At 32.7% G+C, this 21296-nt stretch overlaps 1 protein-coding gene across 1 annotated transcript; it reads left to right on the forward strand.

Moving 5' to 3' along the window:
- Nucleotides 1–1683: 1683 nt before the first annotated feature.
- LOC148614932 (uncharacterized) lies at nt 1684–20383 on the forward strand. Its single transcript, XM_088589467.1, has 9 exons — nt 1684–1719; nt 3452–3663; nt 4335–4421; nt 7754–7960; nt 8039–8213; nt 11311–11478; nt 11849–11971; nt 14162–14279; nt 20055–20383. The coding sequence occupies exons 2-9, from the start codon at nt 3472–3474 to the stop codon at nt 20317–20319; spliced, it is 1335 nt and encodes a 444-aa protein (XP_088445593.1). The 5' UTR covers nt 1684–1719; nt 3452–3471; the 3' UTR covers nt 20320–20383.
- The last annotated feature ends 913 nt before the right edge of the window (nt 20384–21296 follow it).

Consider the following 21296-nt stretch of genomic DNA (forward strand, 5'->3'; position numbering starts at 1 on the left):
TCAAATAAACAGTTTTTTGGGGTGTAAGTCTTAATGTTTATTTATTTCAGATTCTGTATCTCAGCGTTATAACATTGCTTTTTTCGTATGTGGGAAGTCATCCTGCTGACGTGAAGTTCATAGGACTAGGTTACAATTTGATGACCGGTAACCCAGACGGTGGGGAACATTTACATGCAGGATCTGATGCTGGAATCAAAACTACGAGAAACATTTTAAATATTTCTTTGTCTGCTATAAACCATCTGGTTGTGAGTGATGGTAATAACAACTGTGTTCCCCATACCACAAAGACAGTATTTTACGGGGCGAGATCTTACCAAAGATATCTTTTAAGAGAAACAGTATCGTTTGGTAAGAATCAATTTTATGGTTTTATAACCATACATATAAGTATTGTGTTTAAATTATTTGCTTTAAGTATTGTTCGTTTTTTTTATCTATTCAGAATGCATAGACCAATACTAATATGGAGTAGGCATTGCCTAAATCAGCAAGCACCGTGAGCTGTACCATACATGTACCGTCTGTGCGAGACTCGTAAAATAATAATGGACATTACAAGAGGGGGGGAGGGTCAACCCGGATGAAATTTGCAAGTGCAATATTTTTATTTATATTTAACCAGCAAGCAAGATCAATATTTCTATTTGAAATCTGTCTTGTTGATTAATGGGGGAGTTTTTTTCCATAAATGAATAACTTGAACATTTTTTTTTCCCAAAATTCCAACCCCACTCTCAAAATGGTCAATAATTTTATAGCACTTCGCAATACTTTACATTTTTATCCTTAAGGGCAGCTCTAGCAACATCCATTTCAGTTTTGGCCTGCCAGATCAATCTGTATAGATACCGAAAATATTAAAGTTCTCCACGGGAATATTTTACACATATGTGATGTAAACAAAATTCAGACGACAGTTGCAAAGTCAATACAAGAAAATGATTGCCTTTCCTATCTTAGAAAAGCTATGCTTCGATTTTGATATTATAATCGGAGTTTTTTTCCGAAGAGGGTTGGGTTCTTGACAACAACATCGGTGGAACAACGGAGATACACGTACGTACGTACATCCACATGTTTCCCGAATTTTTTTTATAAACATAGCATTCACTTCTTTAAAAGAATAATCAAGGGAACCAATGTTACAGCGTTAATCAAAAGAATGTAATCCAGGGATAAAGACCAGACATGGAAAACAGACATTCACAACAAAAAACATAGAGTAACTAAAATCATACATACAAAGTATATTATAATCGGAGTTATGTTTTTTTTTTCCGAAGAGGGGTAGGTTCGTGACGGTTCAGAGGACGCTTACCCATAGGGTAAGTGTCCTCTGCTTTTCTTTTAAATTTAAAACAAATTAGAAAAAGACTTGAAAACTATCAGAAAAGATTAATCTATTTTTACTGAAACGTAAATTTAACCTATATTTTTTTATTTGTTAGATTGAAAGAAATGATGAATTTTCTCCGTAAGAACAGTCACTTTTTGTTACTTCCGGGACATGACTTTTTTTCTTTAGTATATTGGGAACCTTAGGGGAAATTTAGAAAGTATACGTAATAACGGTAGAGCTCACACCGCTTGGCGGCGCTCGATATAATCACTTTCTTAAGTTTACAGTAAGAGTTGAATGTCTTTTTTATTAGAAGTTCTGATATATCTGCTGAGATGATGATATCAGGCCATATGCTTTCACAGCAAGTACAGGCAAGTAACTTTCAACAGGCTTTAGAATAGGATACTTTTTTGTCTTTTTTCTTTTTTATTTGGTAGTTGTGTTACGATTCCTTGAACAAATTCCTTCATAACCCATTCATAACGGGATACGGGTGAACCATTGATAAAAAGTCCACTTGGGCCAGGGTTGTCATAACACATGGGATCCTAAGGAATTTTTAGTTTTTTATCCAATGAATTGTTTTAAAGTTATTTCACCTTTTTTGCAGCTTTTAGTTATTCACATGAAAACAAAAACAGTAAGCGTAAACAAAATAACATGTCTTATCCTAAAAAGGACCATGCCTCTCGTCACTTATAAACCTTGAAATAGCATGTTTTATAGTTTCTATTGTTTTCCTTTTTCTTTGCAATTATTTCCAAAAATCTTCTATGAAACTACCAAACAATTAAAACCAATTTATTTACGGTATTCCTCCAAGAACTGACGTTTGAATTTTTAATTAGTTGAGAAACAGTCACCTTGTTTTTGGAGTAGTCTGGGTTGTTCATTTTGTTTTGTTGCTATGCGTGTGGTATTTTTGGTCATTTCATGTTTTTGTTGTGAGTGATTTTTTACTCTTTAATGTCCCTAGGTTGTGATTTTTCCATTCCGCCCTAATTCTGGTTCGCTTTCGTTTACAATGATGTTTAACTACTTCAAATGTAGGTGTCTTAAGTATACCAACACCCTTCGCAAGCCGCTTATTTCTTGACAGCAATGAGAAATTGGCATAAATCAGACGTTGATTAAAAAAAATGAACTATGGACACGTAACTATGTAACTATTCATAATGATTTATCTTTCAAGTTTACCAGACTTCCCATTCTGTTGACCATAAGCCTTACGTTAGCATGTACATGTATATGTGGGATGTAAGACGCTATTTTCTTTTTTTTTTCAATTGAAAATTTTTATCTAAAGAGAATTTAGATATAATAAATTTTGTGATTACCAACCGACATGAAATTAGTATCATTTTTCAGTTCATACCTGTTTTATATAATATTCCACAAAGTGAGTAATATTTGATTTTCCAGTCCAAAAGTGAACGGAAAAACAAACAGCAGTTTATCTATAAAAAAAGATCCAGTGATGATATATTTTAACTTCAAAATGTTTAAATACAAACGCTTATTGGTTAAAAAAATAAAATAAAATGAAAACAAAACGTTTGAATTTACGTATGTACTGTAATTGATTATAGAGAAACAAGTATTCTAGTTAAGAGCGATAAATCCTGAATTAATAATAATTTTGGTCAATTTTCTTCCCCTAAGTAGTCTTAAAACTTCATTCAAACTCTATAAAACCAGACTCATATACTAAACAGAAGTTCGCCAAGTTTGACGACCTTGATTAATATGAGTGAAAAGACATTTTAAGACAATCGTGTTTTAAGATTTTTGAAATGTGTGTTCAGACATTAAATCTATAAAAGACTTTGCAAATTTATCTCCAATACGTTCACTTTTGTGGATAATGCACGTTGATGGTAATCTTGAAGAGACAATATCGAAGAGTCACCAGAATGATTATTATATGTTTCGGTATTCCTATGATCATCTTTTTGTGATTAAATATTCTAGTCAATTAGATATGCTAACCTGATATTATTTTAAATATAAATCTATAAAAAGTCTAGCCTGATACCATATTTAAAAGTGACGAAGGTGAATATAACAAAATTATTTAACAAAAGACTACAATGATATTTCCAGCTTACAGACAGATTGAGGATATGTCAATGAACAGAAAAAGTGTCTGCCTTGATGTTGAAACAATATGTGATACAGGCCGGACAAGATACATTTTGCCTCCAATGTACCAGGCAGAACACAGCCTTAACAATGAGTTTGTCAATGCCATGTGTCAATTACCTCTTGTCTACGATAGAGATTCTTACCTTCAGTTTTTGGACATTTGGGGAACGGTATGATTATATATTATGTATATGAAATGATAAAGAAATGCAGGTGAATATAAATATTTCGATTTTCAGAGTTAATCAAACCTAAAGAGTCGACAAATCCTTTCTTCTTAGAATTCAACAAGCGATTTGTATTCCAAATTTTGAGCTTGATTCCGATTCTGCACTGTTTTTGTAGTTGTCAGATCCCCAAAGTAAAATTTATATTGACAAATGATTATTTTATGCTTAATTTTCATTTTAAATCGATATAGGTAAACAGGAACAGTCGTATATGTACACTGCAAACAATGCTCATTTTACTTGAATCAATACAAAAGAACTCGTTATGTCTGCACCAACTATGTAAATATGTAATTGTTATTCAAATATAAGCAAATCTTACTAGTTGTCAAAGACATCAAAAGGATAAGAGATAAAACAAAATTAATTGTACAATATGTCATATCTATTTTACATGGAATGATGTTGAGTAAGCATAAATCGATTGTGATGAGATAGTAAGGGTCGAACACTGAATGCAATTGAAATTTTAAGCTGTTAAGATTTAACCGAACACTTTCGTCAGATTAATAATTTATTAAACTTTTTTACTTGATATCTAAATCTGTTTCAGAGAGTTATGCTGCAAATATACTAAAATAATACAAATAAATATTTTAAATAATTTTCAGCATGTTATTGTCGGTGTTGAAACAGGTTACAATATAGTAGTTCGTTATGAAGTACCGTTTCGTCAAGCTTCAGAATTTCTGCTTACAGTAAGTTAAGATGTTTTGTTAGTCATATTATAATATTAGCCACAGTTTACTCGTGAATACTTCATAGTGCTGCGGACGGCTAAGGATTTTTCGAACTTTAATTGGCCTAGAGGGTATATGGCTATATCATATGTAAGTTTGAAAGATAAATCGATGTAGTTTTTGAATATCATTCTTTTCTAACTGAAGAGTGGAAACGTTTTCTGCTATTTTGCATTAATTAGTGGAGGAGTCAAGATCAATAGACCCCAATACAATTTGATAAGTGATTTAAGTAGCATCGTTCATTATAAGTATCGGAAAACATGTAAAGATCATATGTATAGAATTTCAAAAATGTAAAAAAAGAACTTTTCAGAAAAAAATTGACTATTTAATCACAGAACAAAATTGCCCCTAACATTGGTTGCATTTTAGTGCATTTTTATGATAAGAGATAATAAGATACCAAAGAATATTGTAATGTATATCTAAGTATTCTTTACTGAATAACAAATAAAATAAAACCTTAAAGATTTAACCAAACAAAAAATGCAACTCAGGGGTTCATGGCCAGGCTGGATTTCGTAATAAATTTGACAATACATAAACTGTGAACTTTGAACTTTGCATGGAAGCATGTGCAAAGCATGTACATGCATGTTGTCACAATATTTATGTCCTATGATGTTTAACTGTGCTCCAGGCTGATGCTTGTAATGCAATATCCTCTGCAATAGCGGATCCATACTGTGAAAAGGAAGGTGCCAGCGGGGTTCCTCAGACAAAGGGTGTGTTCTACGATATTATTTTTTTAACATTTTTTGACAATTTTAAACATAAAAATGACAAATTTTCCAATAAAAAGGAAGGGCCAATTCCATGCACCCCTCTGGATTCGCCGCTGCTCTAAACGGATTATACTAAATGAGTCGGTAAAAACAAACCAGATTCTTGTAAAAATTATAACGCAAAAAGAAGAAAGTTCAGACGCAATGAAAATTTCGAAGATTTTTTTACCTCTCAAAAAGACCACAGTTTTAGTAGCCGCATGAACAGGACACAATGGTAACATAGTTGTTATAGAATATTAGTTCAAACGAAACATCCATGTCCAGGCCATTGGCGGATCAAGAATATCAAAAAAAGAGAGGGGGTCTGATCAAGACGTTTAAAAACAGGGGATACAATCTATCGTTTGTTATATTTACCGTCTATAAGTTGTTATAAACTTACTTTTTTGCGGCGAAAACATACATGTACAGAGCAGTTGTAGTAAATGGTTTATGCATTGAATTGTATGTTACTTTTGTTGTCAAATTTTGACAAGGTAGAAAAACATTTACAATGTCATAGTTTTAATTTTCGGGCAGCTAATCATGTCTGCCTGCTTCACGCAAAGAATGAATAAGTAAGCCACTCTTTGGTTCACTCTAATTCTGATTTGTTATAATCTAAATAACAGTAAGAATTAAACTGAATATGGGATCACAACTGTAAAGTATCATCGCTACTCTAGGGTTACGGTCTTGCCCTTTCCGTCACACAATGGGAGGGGCAGGACCGTAACCCTTGCCCAACGAAGATGCTGTAAAATCTATGAATCGGAAATAAGCCACTCATAACTTGGAAACTTTTCATCGGTCTATATGATAGTAAAGGCTGATTTTATTTGAAATAATCCATTTACAAAAAACCTTTGTAACGTTCTCTTTTTCACCGTCACATACTAGATGCCAGAGTTTCCCTCCTTCGTTTAAACCGGAATGACATCTTTTAGATAAGAACAGATCGACGGGCGCTTATGGAAAAACAGAGAAAATGCGTTAAAATTAATATCCTACCAGTGAACCTGGTCCAAACCCCCAGTTTTTTTTTTATCAAGCCTGCCTTGCTAGTTAAGTTTTTAAAATTCATATGTTATTCTTATGACTTTTTTGTATTTTTGATGTTTTGTCTTGACTATGCATATTCTGTTCTTCATTCCAATTTCCTCAAAACGAACATTATTGAGCCCTCGATTATTGAATAACAAAAAAAAATATGTCAAACTTCTCTCTGTCTGCTCAAAAAGCACTTAAAATACTTATCATGTGAAAAAATAAGTTACTTTGGATAATATTCATGCTTTTCTGTTGTAACAACAAGTTGTCCTGAAATGATTTCGTATTTTACAATTTTAGTATAATTAGTAGGTAAAATATGTGAAAATTTGCAACTTCAAACACATTTTGTAAAGCTCGTGTAAACATATCGAATCGAGAACGTTGAGTTTATCTTATTTGTTATTCAGTCAATAATATTCATATATATTGTAATATTCTACAGTGTCTATTATCTTCTAATCATTGAAAATGCACTAAAATGAAACCATTTTAGGGGCAATTTTGTTCTGTGATTAAATAGTAAATTTTTGTCGGAAAAAGATCTTTTTTACATTTTTGAAATTCTATACATGTGACCTTTATATGTTACTTGTTTCCTAATACCTACAACAAATGATTTCACTAATTACTTATCAAAGTGTATTGGAGTCGAATGATCTTTGATCCCTCCGCTAATTAATGCAAAATAGCTTTACCATTTTTCACTTTGATAAGTACGATATTCAAAAACTATGTTCATTTATCTTTCCATTGACATATGATATAGCCGTATACCCTCTAGGCCCATTAAACTCGAAAACTATACATTATTACAATAAGTATTACGATAATGGAAATGGTGAATATGTCGAAGTGACAACAACCTCACAATAAAGAAAAGTGTCAGCTCAAGACCACCTATGGCTCTTCAATGAACGACGAGGAATCCCTCACACTACTGGGAAAGCTGCAGCTGGCCCATAAAACAACATTATACAGGTACAGCGAAAAAGTTGTCCCCATATTTTTATACTAAAACTCGGAAACATTTCAAGTATAAGAAGGTTTTTGGTTTCTTCAAATGAAAGTTCAAAAAGTGTCCCTTTATTGATAGGAAATATTGTTGAAGACAAGATAAAAACATCTCATTATTAAGTGGAATTCACATTCATCCCTCCTTTTAAACCTTTACGATTTTTTAAAATGATTGTAGGATTTTACTATGAAGGGCCTATGCTATATTTGTACTAAAATCTCATTTGTTGGCACAGCTACATTGTGTTATCAATCATGTTTTGACCAACGGAAAAATACGCAATGACACGTCCTGTGCGTCTACGTTTAAAGTTCAAAGCAATCACTGTCTTAGTGCATAGGTTATCTCAATTATATTTTCGACAGAACGATTTTACATTAATAGGATTTTGCTGATGCTCCGTCCCTATAACATACGCAATTTTGGTTATTGATATTTCTTACACTTTATAGAGCTCAGGAAACCTTACTGTCGAAACCTCGAGTGGTGCAGAAGAAACATACTTGTACATAAATAAAAGCCATATTTATCCTAGTGACTTTGACAAATTCGATACAGGACATGAAAATTTTTCAAGCAAAGTGGGAACGCTGGACAATCCGCAGCCTTTAAAATACAAAGTGGGAACGCTGGACAATCCGCAGCCTTTAAAATACAAAGTGGGAACGCTGGACAATCCGCAGCCTTTATAATACAAAGTGGGAACGCTGAACAATCCGCAGCCTTTATAATATAAGCTGGCTACCATTGCATATTTTATGGACAAAAGTTTTCTAAGTAATACATCACAGTTGATGCTACATCGATCGTGTGGAAATTTCGAAACAGATAACTTAGCAATATTGCAAAAAAACACAGCTAAAGCAATGCGGGATTATGCAGCCAGCAACGGGAAATCAGAGTTACCTATGGGTAAGTTTTCTTTGTGACGTGATTATATACAGCTACACATTTCCAACGGTATTAGAACTGTTGTATATCAATAAAACTCATTTCGCAAAATTTGTAAATCTCATGTTCGAAATCCTGAAATGCTATGTATCAAACTACTTTATTTAAACTGTTTAATTTTAACTTTAAAATATTTCAATCAATATAAGGCTTGTAAGCCTCATTCTCGATTTATATTTAAACTACAATTTCTACTGTTGAGAGCATTCAACACCGCAAACCGATTTGTATTACGTTTGCCACTTCCGGCTACTTCAATATGATGCATAGTTATCAGAGTTTTCAATGTTGCGTTATCACCAAACATGTTATAGTGAAATAATAATTGAATGCTATATATTTTTATTATTATTGTATTTACGCACAGAGTTTTGTGTTGATAAAAAAAGTCCTAACTCTATAAACACCATCTTCCCATGCATGTATATACATGAATGTATCTAGTAGAAGCGTCATGTTTTTAATAATATGAATATATTTCAGGACATTGTAGGGTGAGTCTTTGAACAAAAGTACGCCTCAACGCTACATAAAAGTCCTATTCTTGATTTAATGTAAATTCGTAGCGAATTCATTAGGTTTGATAGGCTTTTAAAATGTCCCTTGCGAATGTAAATGAGAATCGAAATCGACATAGTCCATGAAGCCAAGGACGTACATCATTTTGATTTTTTGGTTTTTAATGGTTCTTTTGGTGATTTGCGACAACTGCTTCCATATTCAAAATTATCAAAAATTGCTTAAAAGAATCAATCCCCGAAACCATTTTTTTTTTAAATTTAACATAAGTTAAGGAACAAAGTTTTTAAGTGTTATTTTGCCACCTTTTCTGGTACTAGTCTAAGGTTCTAGGTATAAGAACCGCAAATATTTGTAACTTGTATTTTAACGAAAAACATACCGAGCCAGAAATTAAATATCTGGTTAATAACTCTCACCAACAAAGAACCTCTTTTTTGACAAAAACAATTATCATCAGACCGACAAATCTAAAGTATTATGAAGAAATGCATGAACTAAATATTTAAAACGGAAGCTCGAACGTAAACGGAGAAAAAAGTTGAAAGTAGACCATGACATAAACAGGAATAATTTTGTTTTTATTAAAAAATAATAAAACATAATTTGATTAAGTTTTAATCTGATAAGATAAAGCTATGTGAACGTACTATGAGAGACGAAGTATTTTCATTATCCTATTCTCAAGAACCAGCCCTTTATTTAAAAACAAAATCGCCAAAACTCGCTTAAAACTATAATAAGTTATAAACTTGTTGAATTTGAACAAGTCTAACAGAATGAATTGAAAAAAAAATAATGGGAATTCAAGAAGTATGCAATGTGAACTGGACCACTGAAAATTTGATTTTTGAGTGTATAGACAAACTGCTACCAATTCTGACCAAAATTATCAATGAAATTTTGGAGAAGGCATGTGTATCAAAATCCCTAAACAGTTCGTTTATCAAATATATCATCAAAAATTATGATCTAGTTGTTAATGTATTGAAAATAAAACAATTATGTTCCTGTTACTAACTTACCGTTAATGTCTTCAATACTAAAAGAGATAGTTGATACTCGTCTAGAAAATCAAGTTTTGAAACAATTTTCAAGAAGAACACCAGTCGCCATACAGAAAATTACGCTACACTCAGACTGTTTTGATAAAAATTCAAAATGAGATTTCTTAACTCGCTCGACTTAATTGATGCCGTATTGCTTTTAGTGCTTTAGATATTAGCCGTCTTCTATACAAGCGACCATGAAATATCACTGCATCATAACTTCATATCTTAGCAACATCTATCAGACTGTGATCATTGACAATAAAGTTTTCCACAAGGGTCTGTTCAGGGGCCGAAATGTACATGAAACCAGTTTGAACAATATGCAAGAAACACCGAATGAATTGTCATTTTTCTGCAGATGATGGCATCCCTTTTTTCCTTCAAACAAGCAAAAGTCGCTAAAACTAATGCTTTATTCGTTGTTGAAAACTATCTCTTAGAAATCGTGTTCTAGATGAGCAGAAATATTCTGAAAATCATTACAGAAAAAAACTTGGTTTATACTATTTATATAACAAAGAAATGAAGAGCGCATAGAATCCGCAGTTCTGAAAATTGGACAAATTGCTTATTAATTCCTTTGTTAATCTCGCATGAATTATTGCGATACAATCCTATATAGTGTTCCAAAAGTAAAGTTGAGTAGACTTCTGAACAAATACATACCTTTTACTTCCAGGGTCGAATTTTAAATCTCTGTTTACTCCTAAAAAGCTCTTAATGACAAATCAAAAATCTACAAGATAGACCTCTTAAAGGTATAGCAACCAGCGGACCTCAGAACAGTTGCTCCTAAGGGTAAAACTATGATTCGGTGACTGCAGTTTTTTGGCAGTTGCGCGGAAGTTATTGAACGCTCTACCAGAAATATAAACAATGCAAAATGTTTTGATGTTTTAAATTTAAAAAAAAACAAAAAAAAAAAACACGCATTTGTCCAATTCTATATAAAATTAACAAACTATTTATCTGTTAAAGAACCTGTTTTAATTTTTTCCTGATTCAATTTTATTCGCTTTGTAGCATTTTGTGTTTTCCATTTTTAAAAGCATTTATTCAGATATAGATACAGAGAAAGGTCCAAGTTGTCTAGTTGTAAAACAATGTTTTAATAAACAAATGAGGATAGGAAAATAACATAAAAGCATGGCATAGATACTCAAACAATCACCAAACCAAAAACAATACATTATGATTTACAATAATAAAACTATTGACAGTTAAACTTACATGATTAATTTGAATAAAGAAATGTTTATCAGTAAATTAAATGTAAAATATCTTTTTTTTTACATTTGTCATATAAATTAGCATCAGACAATTTACATTATTTTTCTTCATAAAGGGTGTAAAATTAAAGCATAATTAAATCATATTATTCAAACACTAAAACAAAAAGGAAAAATATGTATAAAATAATTGACAAAAAAATAAAAAAATAAAAAAAATATTTTAAATCCAACTTTCATTTCATTGTTTTTTATCAGACCCCTCAATCAAATTACCCGTGACATGGCCTCGAGGTGCTTATGGCTTATTTAAACCGAAAGTTGGGTGTCCGCAATCATCTGGTTTCTTAGGAGACGGATATAGAAGATTTGATACCGAAGATAGCAACAACGCCAATAAATGGTCACCGGGTATTAATCTAGAAGGTAAGTTGTTTACATTAAACTTTGCACTCAAAGGCAATAATAGTTCTCAGACGCCGATTAATACGAAAGTTTGTACCTTGTATCATTGCAATGACAACTTAAATCCACTTAAAGAATACCATCCGCAAATTGCATGTCATAATATTTTCTAAGGAAAATGAATATATATATATATATACTTAATGATAATTGGATATTTAGTATGGCATTGAATGTAATTGTAAAATCATGACTTTTATACTTAAGCAAAGATCCTTTTTTGTGAGTGTTTTTTATTCCTATTTCATTTTTATTCAACAGTATATTTTTGCTGTTCGATTAACTTGTGTTAAACTATTGATAGATACGATATTTCTTGTTTTCCATTTAGGAAATTTAAACGGCGATCCAACGTTCCATTTTTGTGTAAAGACAAGTGATATTAGTACATTATATCCAAGAGATTGGCCAACAGGAACATATTGCATCTTAAAGAAAGTACAGTGCCCAAAAGGTACTCTCTCTCTCTCTCTCTCTCTCTCTCTCTCTCTCTCTCTCTCTCTCTCTCTCTCTCTCTCAAAAAGATCATGTTTGCTACTAACATTTTTACGTTCTATAAGTCTATCACATAAAAGAGTTTGTAACACATGTATTTTACTTTACTACTTCTTGTACACATATTAAGTATAGATGAAGATAGAAGTAGACATTGTCTTTGCAGACAGAAGTAAAGTCTTGTTTCTGTTAAGAGAATGCCATAACCAGATTTCTAGATTTTTTAAATAATATACGGCTATTTTTTTTTCGTCTGTATTGTTTTTGTTGAGTCAGAGCTTATGTTATCTATCAATTACAAATACCTGTAGGTAGTTTTGGAATATCATACTTATTTAAGTGACAGATTTGAGGGATTTCGGTTAAAGATTGACTATTGCAATACTCATTGAAAATATCCCCAAAATTGTTAGGTTTTTATAATCAATAATTGAGAATAATGGTACTCCACTATTTATAACACAAATCAAAATATGTGTAAGTGCAGAAATAAACAAAGAAGACCTTTTTAATTCGATCACCATCAACATAGTAGACTAATGAACAGTTTCCGATTTTCAAATTTTAAAGTATGAATCTTGTTTGAATTTTTAATACAGAACCGTTTACACGGCGAATGAAATCAGAATCTTGGTGGCTTCAATTTGTTTTAGATCGATGAGATATCGATGCTTTCTTTAATGTGAAGCATTCATAGAAAATGTTACCAATTATCCACTAGGTGATTAGCCAATGTAAATGCTTGTTTTCAAGAACGATAATGCTAGCTATTACACGTACAGTTTATATACATTTTATATCAAAAGCGCAACAAGCTAATGGCAAATAAGACTGCATATGCCAGTAACTGTTTAATTCTGAATAAAAGAAAAAGTTATTTGTTTTTATTTTTGTTTGTTTTTTTTGTGTTTTGTTTTGTTTTGTTTTGTTTTGTTTTTTGTTTTTTGTTTTGTTTTTTGTTTTGTTTTTGTTTTTGTTTTTTTTTAATGCATGAATGAATCATCTTCTGAATGATACTTATAAAGACTGCCACTCAAAATTTCAGAAAGAAAACATTGCCTTAGTTATAATATTCTAGTCAAAATGTCTTGCCTACATTCCCCAGAAATATGTTTAAGTTTTACCTTCTGGAATGAAATGTATCTGATACCTATTGTTTACTCATAGGTTACAGACCACCAATTCAACCAATGAGCATTTGGAACGTACGCAAAAATAGTCCTACGCAGAAATTACCCCTGTTCCTCATAGTGCTGTGAAAAAAGTTCTCATCTTATTTAAAAAATTTAAACAGTTTCTGAAAGGAAAAACATTTCTGTACATTTTATAGGTGCATTTTGCTTCTTGTGATGTGAAGCCTAATCTCCATAATGATTTTTAAATGTACCCCTATCTTGTGAAAACACTGGGATTTCCCATGCTATTTATAGACCCTTCACTTCCGGTGACCAGTACTGCACTGCAAGTCTGCTAACCCCACATGCCATTCTGAGGATTGTGAGCTGACATATGTAGAATCATGCTGATATATAGTCATCTGCAGGTTAAAGTTAAGGTAAAGTCCAGAGAAGCCATTGAATATTGTGAAATTAGCATAGAAGCCTATGGGAAGTGGAATTAGTGGTTTTTAGCCTCATAGGATAGTATAAATATACAAAATAAATTTTTGAATAAGCTATTTTTTTTATCAAAGAAAGGCACTTTTGATCATAATCATTATATGGTATAAGTAAGCGATAAAGAAGATAACAAACTTTACTAAGCAATGATAAGTAAGTTCAATATACAACCCAAATTGAGGCGAAATCAGAATCTTCTAATTTATTAGACAAAGAGCATTCAAGAAAACAGGGGCAGAAAAATCGAGAAATGATATATTTAAATCAACAATATTATATTTTAATTACCTTTTCCGTCTGTCCATTCGTCCGTCAGATTTTTCTGCAGTTATGTTGGCTCCCAACGAATGGATTGATTTGAAATTTTGTGTATGGTTTTATCACATGATGTAAGGGGTCTTGGGTTCCGTCCGATATCAACTTCTCGTACGAGTGGGGTATATCGAAATTCCTTTTTCTTTTGTTTAATCTTTTTTTTTTCTCGCGATACCTGTTTTTATGAGAATGTGAATTTTACTTTGTATCGTTAGGTTTCAACAGTGGCAGTATCTATTGGGACGACGAGGATCATCATAACCGAAATAGTCATGGTGGTACTTTGCCCGATGGTAGTTACGACGCAAACACGAGTATATATTTCTGCTGCAGGTAAGAAATGTATGGAGTGATTTGTTTTAAGTGACGCATTGAAAAAAATGTAAGCGTGCAAGTAAGTTCTAAATATTATCACCATAAAGAACATATACTTTCATGGGTAATTTCAAACAAATAGTAAATATTCCAATAAAACAATTATTGGATTGATCGTACATTGAGACCTCTCTCTTTACCTATGATGTAAACAAAATGCACATAAAAATGAGCAACTGGCAGTTGTGTATAAATTCCACAAATTCAGATTGGACTTTGGACCCTGGTCACGCTTGATAAGTGAGAATCGATTTTCGTAGTCACTGTACTTTACATGGTCATCGTAAAGATGGTTGAAATAGAGGATGGAGCGGCTTTTACAATTTTGTTAGCGGAAGCTCGCTCAGAATTTGTCAAAATCGAGAATGAGACGAAAGAGAGACATTTCAATAAACTCAATGAATTTTCATTGACTGAGCTCAAAGCTTTTAAGAAGGCGAATTGTTTAGACCTTATGATTGCGGAGATGAAGGTTCTCGTTCCGGACATGCACTATTTGGTTATAAATATATCATGCCACTACATTTCGAACTACCTACATAACGAATGCGAGACTTTGGTCAGTCACTACAGAAGATGTCTAAGAAAGGACAAACTGATACCAAGTAGCGATACCGAGCTTGGTGAAACGTATAAGTGATCAGCTAAAGGCAATTATGAAAAGTAACTTTGACTTGGTGCGTGACTTTGCCGCGAAAACCGTTCAAATTCAGGGGTTAAAGGCAGAAAATATCCGCTTACGACAATAAAAAAAAGGTTCAAATAACAAAACAGACATAGTGCATAATGTACCTAACACCACAATAAGAGCTGAAAGAGAAATCCGTTTATCCGAACCCAGCAACATGATATACATGACAGGATAATAGAAACCTTACAATGGAGGTTAAGGAACAAGGAGCTGTCGTCCAGGTCTTCCCTTAAAGGTGCAGAGGACAGCCATCGTTTTGGTGGTACCCAAGGGAGGACGCGTCGCTCAGGTAACTCAAGTTGTAATGAGCATGAAGATGTATCATGCTTGTTTTTTTGGTGAAAGTAACCATACTTACAGTGTATGTTGGCATGATAAGGCCATAGAATGTAATTAATGTCATAGGTTCGGTCATAAGGCGAGATTCTTTGAGTCTCATTAGGAATATGGCCAGGAAGCGAGTGCCGAGTGTAGCGATGGCTCGGGTGAAGCAGCGAAAGTTTTTTTAATCCTGTTTTACGTCGAGCGCATAAAGGAGGCGGGAAAACAAAGAAAAATCAATCAAATACGTTAACCGTCGATTTCCTAAACGTTCGTGGTATCTCGAGTAAATAATTCATGAGTTAAATAAACATCTACAAGACGAAAAAGTAGAGATTTTTGGTTGCGTTGAAACTTTTGTACCGTCTGGTGACAAACCAGCTAAATTAGCCAATAATTTTAAATGGGTAGGCATAAGCGGTTTTTGTATTAAATCTGATATACCTTGAATTGATCAAAACTTACTCAACAGTAAGGACGATGAATTTGAACGGTTCTGGGTCCTGGCTCGACTAAATAGCGTCAAAACCGTGATTGGTGTTGTTTATTTTCCAAACGATGGAGTTTGCAAAGACTTGACTGATGTTTTAATGTACGAACTTTTGTGCAACTGTACCGAATTAAAATCTTAAGGATACGAAGTTATCTTTGTGGGCGATTTCAATGGTAAATGTTTAAGCCAATAATCTTACACTAACAAAAATATTTTTTGTGAGCAACAATCTATAACGGTAAACGATTGCTTTAGTTCATAGAAGTGGTTAGTCTTGATTTAGCCAATACACTCGATAGTTTTTCGGGCCACTTTCCAAGAATTTCAAACAATCAGCGGTCCGCGATTGATTACGTTTTCCTCTAAGAAGGGTGATGTGAAAACGTCTCGAACGTTATAATAGATGATTAATGATCGTTCAATCTTAATAGCGATCATGTCATTATCCAAGTTTCATTTAAATTCAAGAAAATTCCTCAAAAGGCAAAAGTGCCGGATGTTTTAGATTCGATATAAATGATGAAACGGACTGGAACATGTTTCAAACAGTCTTATGTAAAAATATGAGTTCCATAAACTCAAACACTTGTAATGTTGATAATTTATGGACACTATGGAAGAAAGCAGTAGAAGAAGCTGCATCAGAAACAGTGGGTAAACGTAAACTTGATAAAAAATACCGAACATTTTGGGATAAGGAGCTTGACTCTCTTTTAAAACAGCGAAAAGAATTCAATAGGCTTAAACGAATATATGATAAGTCAAGACCTCACGATGATCTCTGTGTAAACATCTGACTGATATTCATAAGAAACGAAAACTTAAAGTTCAAGAAGCAATCAAACGTAAAGAAAGCGCGGCAAAATTGTGCACATTCAAAAAGAAATGCGTTAACTCCAAAAGTAAGCAAAAAGGTTTCTTGAATCTATTAAAAGGGGTTAATTCTAACGATGTCCCTAGCCAAGTCTTGAACCCTAACGATAAAGAGGAAATGTTAATCGATGACAATAAAATCCGTGATATTTTAAGTGGTCACCTTCAGTCGTTTGGAATTTCGTCTATTTCAAATTCAAATTTAAAAAAACATATTGACGAATTCGTAAGGAAACTAGAAAATCATGAAATACAAGAATCTACATGCGTGTCTATAAGACTCGATAAGACTCTAGGATTCGTTGAAACTTGGGAAGGCGTGTGGACCCGACGGTATCCCGAATGACTTCTTAAAATATTGTGGTAGTGCCATTGTAGATTATCTTGTTAACCTATTTACATTAATAACGGACCTTGAAGTAGTCCCAAATGAGTAGCACGAAGGGATAATAAAACCCTTGCTTAAAGGGTTACAATTTAGATAACTGTAGAGGTATTACTCTTACCTCTTATGTGTATAAACTATACTGTAAAGTCATAGAGGATAATCTGATGGGCCATATTGAAACCCAAAATATATATGGTGAAGAGCAAGGGATTTTCCGCAAAGACAGACGTACGGAAGACAACTTTTTTACACTTCAAGGCCTATAATGTCTAATAAAAAGAAAACGTTTTTGGCTTTTCTCGATCTATCAAAAGCGTTTGACAGAGTTGGGACAACTGGTTTGTTTTATTTATTATTGAAAAATGGTATTCAAGGGAAATGCTGGAGAATGTTACGAGCCTTGTACAGCTCGGTTACGAATAAGGTTTTGTTCGGACCCTTTTGAACAGGATGCAGGTCTGAAACAGGGATGCATTCTTTTTCCGACTTTGTTATCTGTACTTATGAATGATCTTTCTAAAATGCTACAAGCAAAAGGCTTTGGTGTTAAAATAGCGGGTAATTTTATAAAAAGTCTGTTATTTGCTGACGATGTAGTTTTTATCTCAAAATCTGATGATGAACTTCAGGCTATGTTTGATATTGCCGATCAATTTGCTAAAAAGTGGAATTTGTGTTTTTATCATGAATATCTAAGGTATTGGTCGTTGGTAAAATGATTGACAGGAATAAATAATGGCGTCTGGGATCAGATGGGTTAGAAAAAAACTGAATATAAATATCTCGGTGTAAATATTTCGCGCACACTTGAATTCAGATTTCATATCAATGATTACCTAAGAGATTGCTTAGACAAAAAGTTACAGTTAATTACAGTGTTAGGCTCAAAATCTCTTCTTGAGACTTTAGAATCGCGTTTCAGTATAAAACAGCCAAACTGATTTTCAATGTTAAAATGAGCATTTCTAAGTCGGCCTTACTTCAAGAACTTGGATGGGAGCCGATCAATGATTTTATGAAGAGACAGAGAGTGTCATTATTTCAAAGTCCTAAGAGTCTCCTTGATTCAAGAATGTGCAAATTAATATTTAATGAGATGACTTGCATACGAAATGCTTCTTTGGGATATTTAGAATATATAAGATCAATTTTCATATCAATTGGACTCGATCACTTTTATTCTGATGTTATAAATATGAATGTCTTTAGACAATTTGTCGGTAATCACGTACGCTTAAATGAACTAGCAAAAATAAATGAAAAATCCAGTCTTGGAGCGTATCAAGGCTTCAACATCAGACAAGGTAAACAAACTTACTTGGATGGTGTTGGGAACTTCTACGAAGCAAGGCTGAAGTTACTGGCTAAAACAAATTTTCTTCTACCTTTAAATTTGTTCTAGCAAGTAATTTCAGCCTTGCTTCGTTTTTGAAATAAATTTTTAATAAATTATTTTAAATTTTAAATAATGAAGGAAACCGCGAAATGTACCTTATGCACCATGGATGTTAACGAAGGCATCGCACTCTTTTACTAGAGTGCACTGCCTATGATCGAAAGAGATGTAATATAATGCTAGAACTTAACGATTTTTTCGTGAAGTATTTGCATGTCCCTGACTTCACCCAGCTACCGCGAGAAAGCCAAACAAACTTTTTTAATTGTTGACCATGGCTATTTTCTTTGTAGTGAGATAGGTGATTATTTTGATGAAGTGGGCAAAGAAATGTTATTTGAATTTTATAGCGTTGGACGAGAGCTTTTAAATGATGATTTTTTTTAACTCTAAGATGTCTTTTTGCTTTTATAACATTACCTTGTATGTCATAAACAGTTTTATGTGTGTAATATAAACAATTTTGTCTTATATATATTAAATGCTTAAATTTGATTTATTTGTTATGTTGGACGCAGTCACTGATTCCCCTAGTCAGTGATTGCCCCTGTTGTAAAGGGATAGTGTATAAATAAAAATATATATATATAAGATGAGTGTATATTAATTCACGCTTAATTCAATCTATTTTCGATTACTGAATAAGAAAAGTGCCAATGTCTTATTTTCTTGCCACAGAACTACACTTTAAAAACAGTTTATGCTGATAACCGAACCGCGTTTTATCCGGAAGACTAATAGTTAGCTATTTTATAACTATTTTTAGCAACCAAGTGAGTGCAACATCAACTTGTAGTGTGTGCGTGAAAATAATAAAATAATATTTCTGAGATTCACAACAGTGACAATGATCGCTCCAAATGGACGCGGTTGCAAAATCTGAGTCTTAATGAAGTTCAAAATCTATTCAAAATCCAAGATTGTTACACCGACCAAAATAACACTCCATTTTTTAACTTTGTCACATGGTCCCACCAAAGCTATTTTATGTTGGATGCAAAGAAAAGAATATAGATCGGTAACTTAAAGACGACGAATATCGTTCTTTTGTAGAAATGACGGTCTTCTCTGGCAACTAATCATGTTCCGATACAAACTTCTGCAAAGACGACAACTTTATTGGCTGGAATCCTACTACAAATTAAATGAAATTCATCGATACAAAATTAAAAATTATTGCATTTGAATATACAGTTAGGTTCGTTGGTGATAATAATCTTTGAATATAAAGGACGAAGCCTAAAAAAAGACATTAATAGGGTCTTAAAACCTTTTCTTATTAAATTTGAATTATTAGTTATAAGAGTATTATTCCAAGCTGCATTTCAATAAGTAAAATTCTAATAAAAAAGTGTTTCAATATAGTTTTGATATATCAATTTTGCACTTATTTACGATTCAAGATTCAAGATTTTATTAAGAAAAGCGCAGGCACAGTGTGCAACGAAATATAGTTTTGTATCAATTTTTACATCCACAGTGGTTTTTGCAACAACTGCAGACAAAACCTGATTAATGAATGTAATATAATAAACCATACACTGCATACTTTTTGATATGTGATTTTGTAGGGGAGACGGAGATATAATGACACCAATGGTTCTACCTATACAAAAGCCATTTTATTTACTTCAATACAAGGTAAATGGCTGCCAGAAAATTGCAGGCATGACGATTAAAATGGAGGTCTTTCACTTTGATGACGAAGACAGCCATTCTGATGACTCATGTGGCGGTGCCCACCCTTATGACGAATACTGTGGCGGAAACCATCGCCTTCACTTCTGTTATTATTCAAGAGCAACAAAATCAGATTTGAGCAACGCTTTTGGATAGACGACTAATCTACAAAGTAAGCGGAACAGCTAGTTGGTTTGCCTAAATAAAATTATTCGATGAATTCGATTGTTCATTGCCTTTTATCTTTTTAAGTTAATTCTTATCTGATTAGCATATGTCTTTTCCTGCATTATAATGTTTGTTTTTTCCTCAGTCTCAGAGGGGACAGTTTTTACACCAGTGTAAATTATATGTGCATGTTGTAGCTTTTGAAACCAAACATGACTAAAATCTCTACGATAAATCCGATTAAGATTCCGCAAAAGGAAATGTACCAAAACTGAAAGTTCTATATTTTTCATATTCTATGTCATACATATGGTGTTTATATTTAACAACTGATTCGCTATACTAGAGCAAGTACTAACTGTTCTGATTTCCTTCAATGCGTAGACTCCTGAGTCAGGAGTATGCGGAAAAGGTCTCCTACTATATTTCGTTTTAATCTCTTGTTTAAAAATACTCAGTTTCCTCTAATCAACGAGTACTGATTGTTTTTTATTGTTGTTTTTTTATTTTGATTTATTTGTTTTGTTTTGTTTGGTTGTTTGGTTGTTTTTGGTTGTTTTTGTTTTGTCTTGTTTTGGTTTTTTTTTTTTTTTTTTTTTTTTTGGTTTTTTTTTTTTTTTTTTTTTTTTTTTGGTTTTTTTTTGTGTTTTTTTTGTTTTGTATTGTTTTTTGTTTGTTTGTTTTTTTTTTTGTTTTTTTTTGTAAATTGTTCTCTGTTATTGATGTGACCGCTGATTTGACGATTATGACACAATAGCATGCATTAAGTCACCATTGCGTTTGAAATGCCAAAACCAAATCAGGACCATTGCGATAACAGCTGCTCCGGTGGTGTTATATCTATTTTACCAGATTTGTGTCGGACTTGGCTTGATCATCGGATAAGTGTTTGGTAGTTTTGTTATTACCTTTATCATAAAAAAATATATCATATACCAAAATGTTCTTATGTAGCACAAATTTTC

Source organism: Perna viridis, chromosome 6 (assembly GCF_037379345.1).
Source record: "Perna viridis isolate PV_CMFRI_1.1 ecotype Kerala chromosome 6, ASM3737934v1, whole genome shotgun sequence".
Lineage (NCBI taxonomy): Eukaryota > Metazoa > Mollusca > Bivalvia > Mytilida > Mytilidae > Perna > Perna viridis.

Excerpts from the sequence above, each read along its gene's own strand:
- LOC148614932 (XM_088589467.1), top strand. The coding sequence starts at position 3,472 with ATGTCAATGAACAGAAAAAGTGTCTGCCTTGATGTTGAAACAATATGT. Across the intron at positions 3,664-4,334 it reads TTTTGGACATTTGGGGAACG|CATGTTATTGTCGGTGTTGA; the intron begins GTATGATTATAT and ends AATAATTTTCAG. Across the intron at positions 8,214-11,310 it reads GAAATCAGAGTTACCTATGG|ACCCCTCAATCAAATTACCC; the intron begins GTAAGTTTTCTT and ends GTTTTTTATCAG.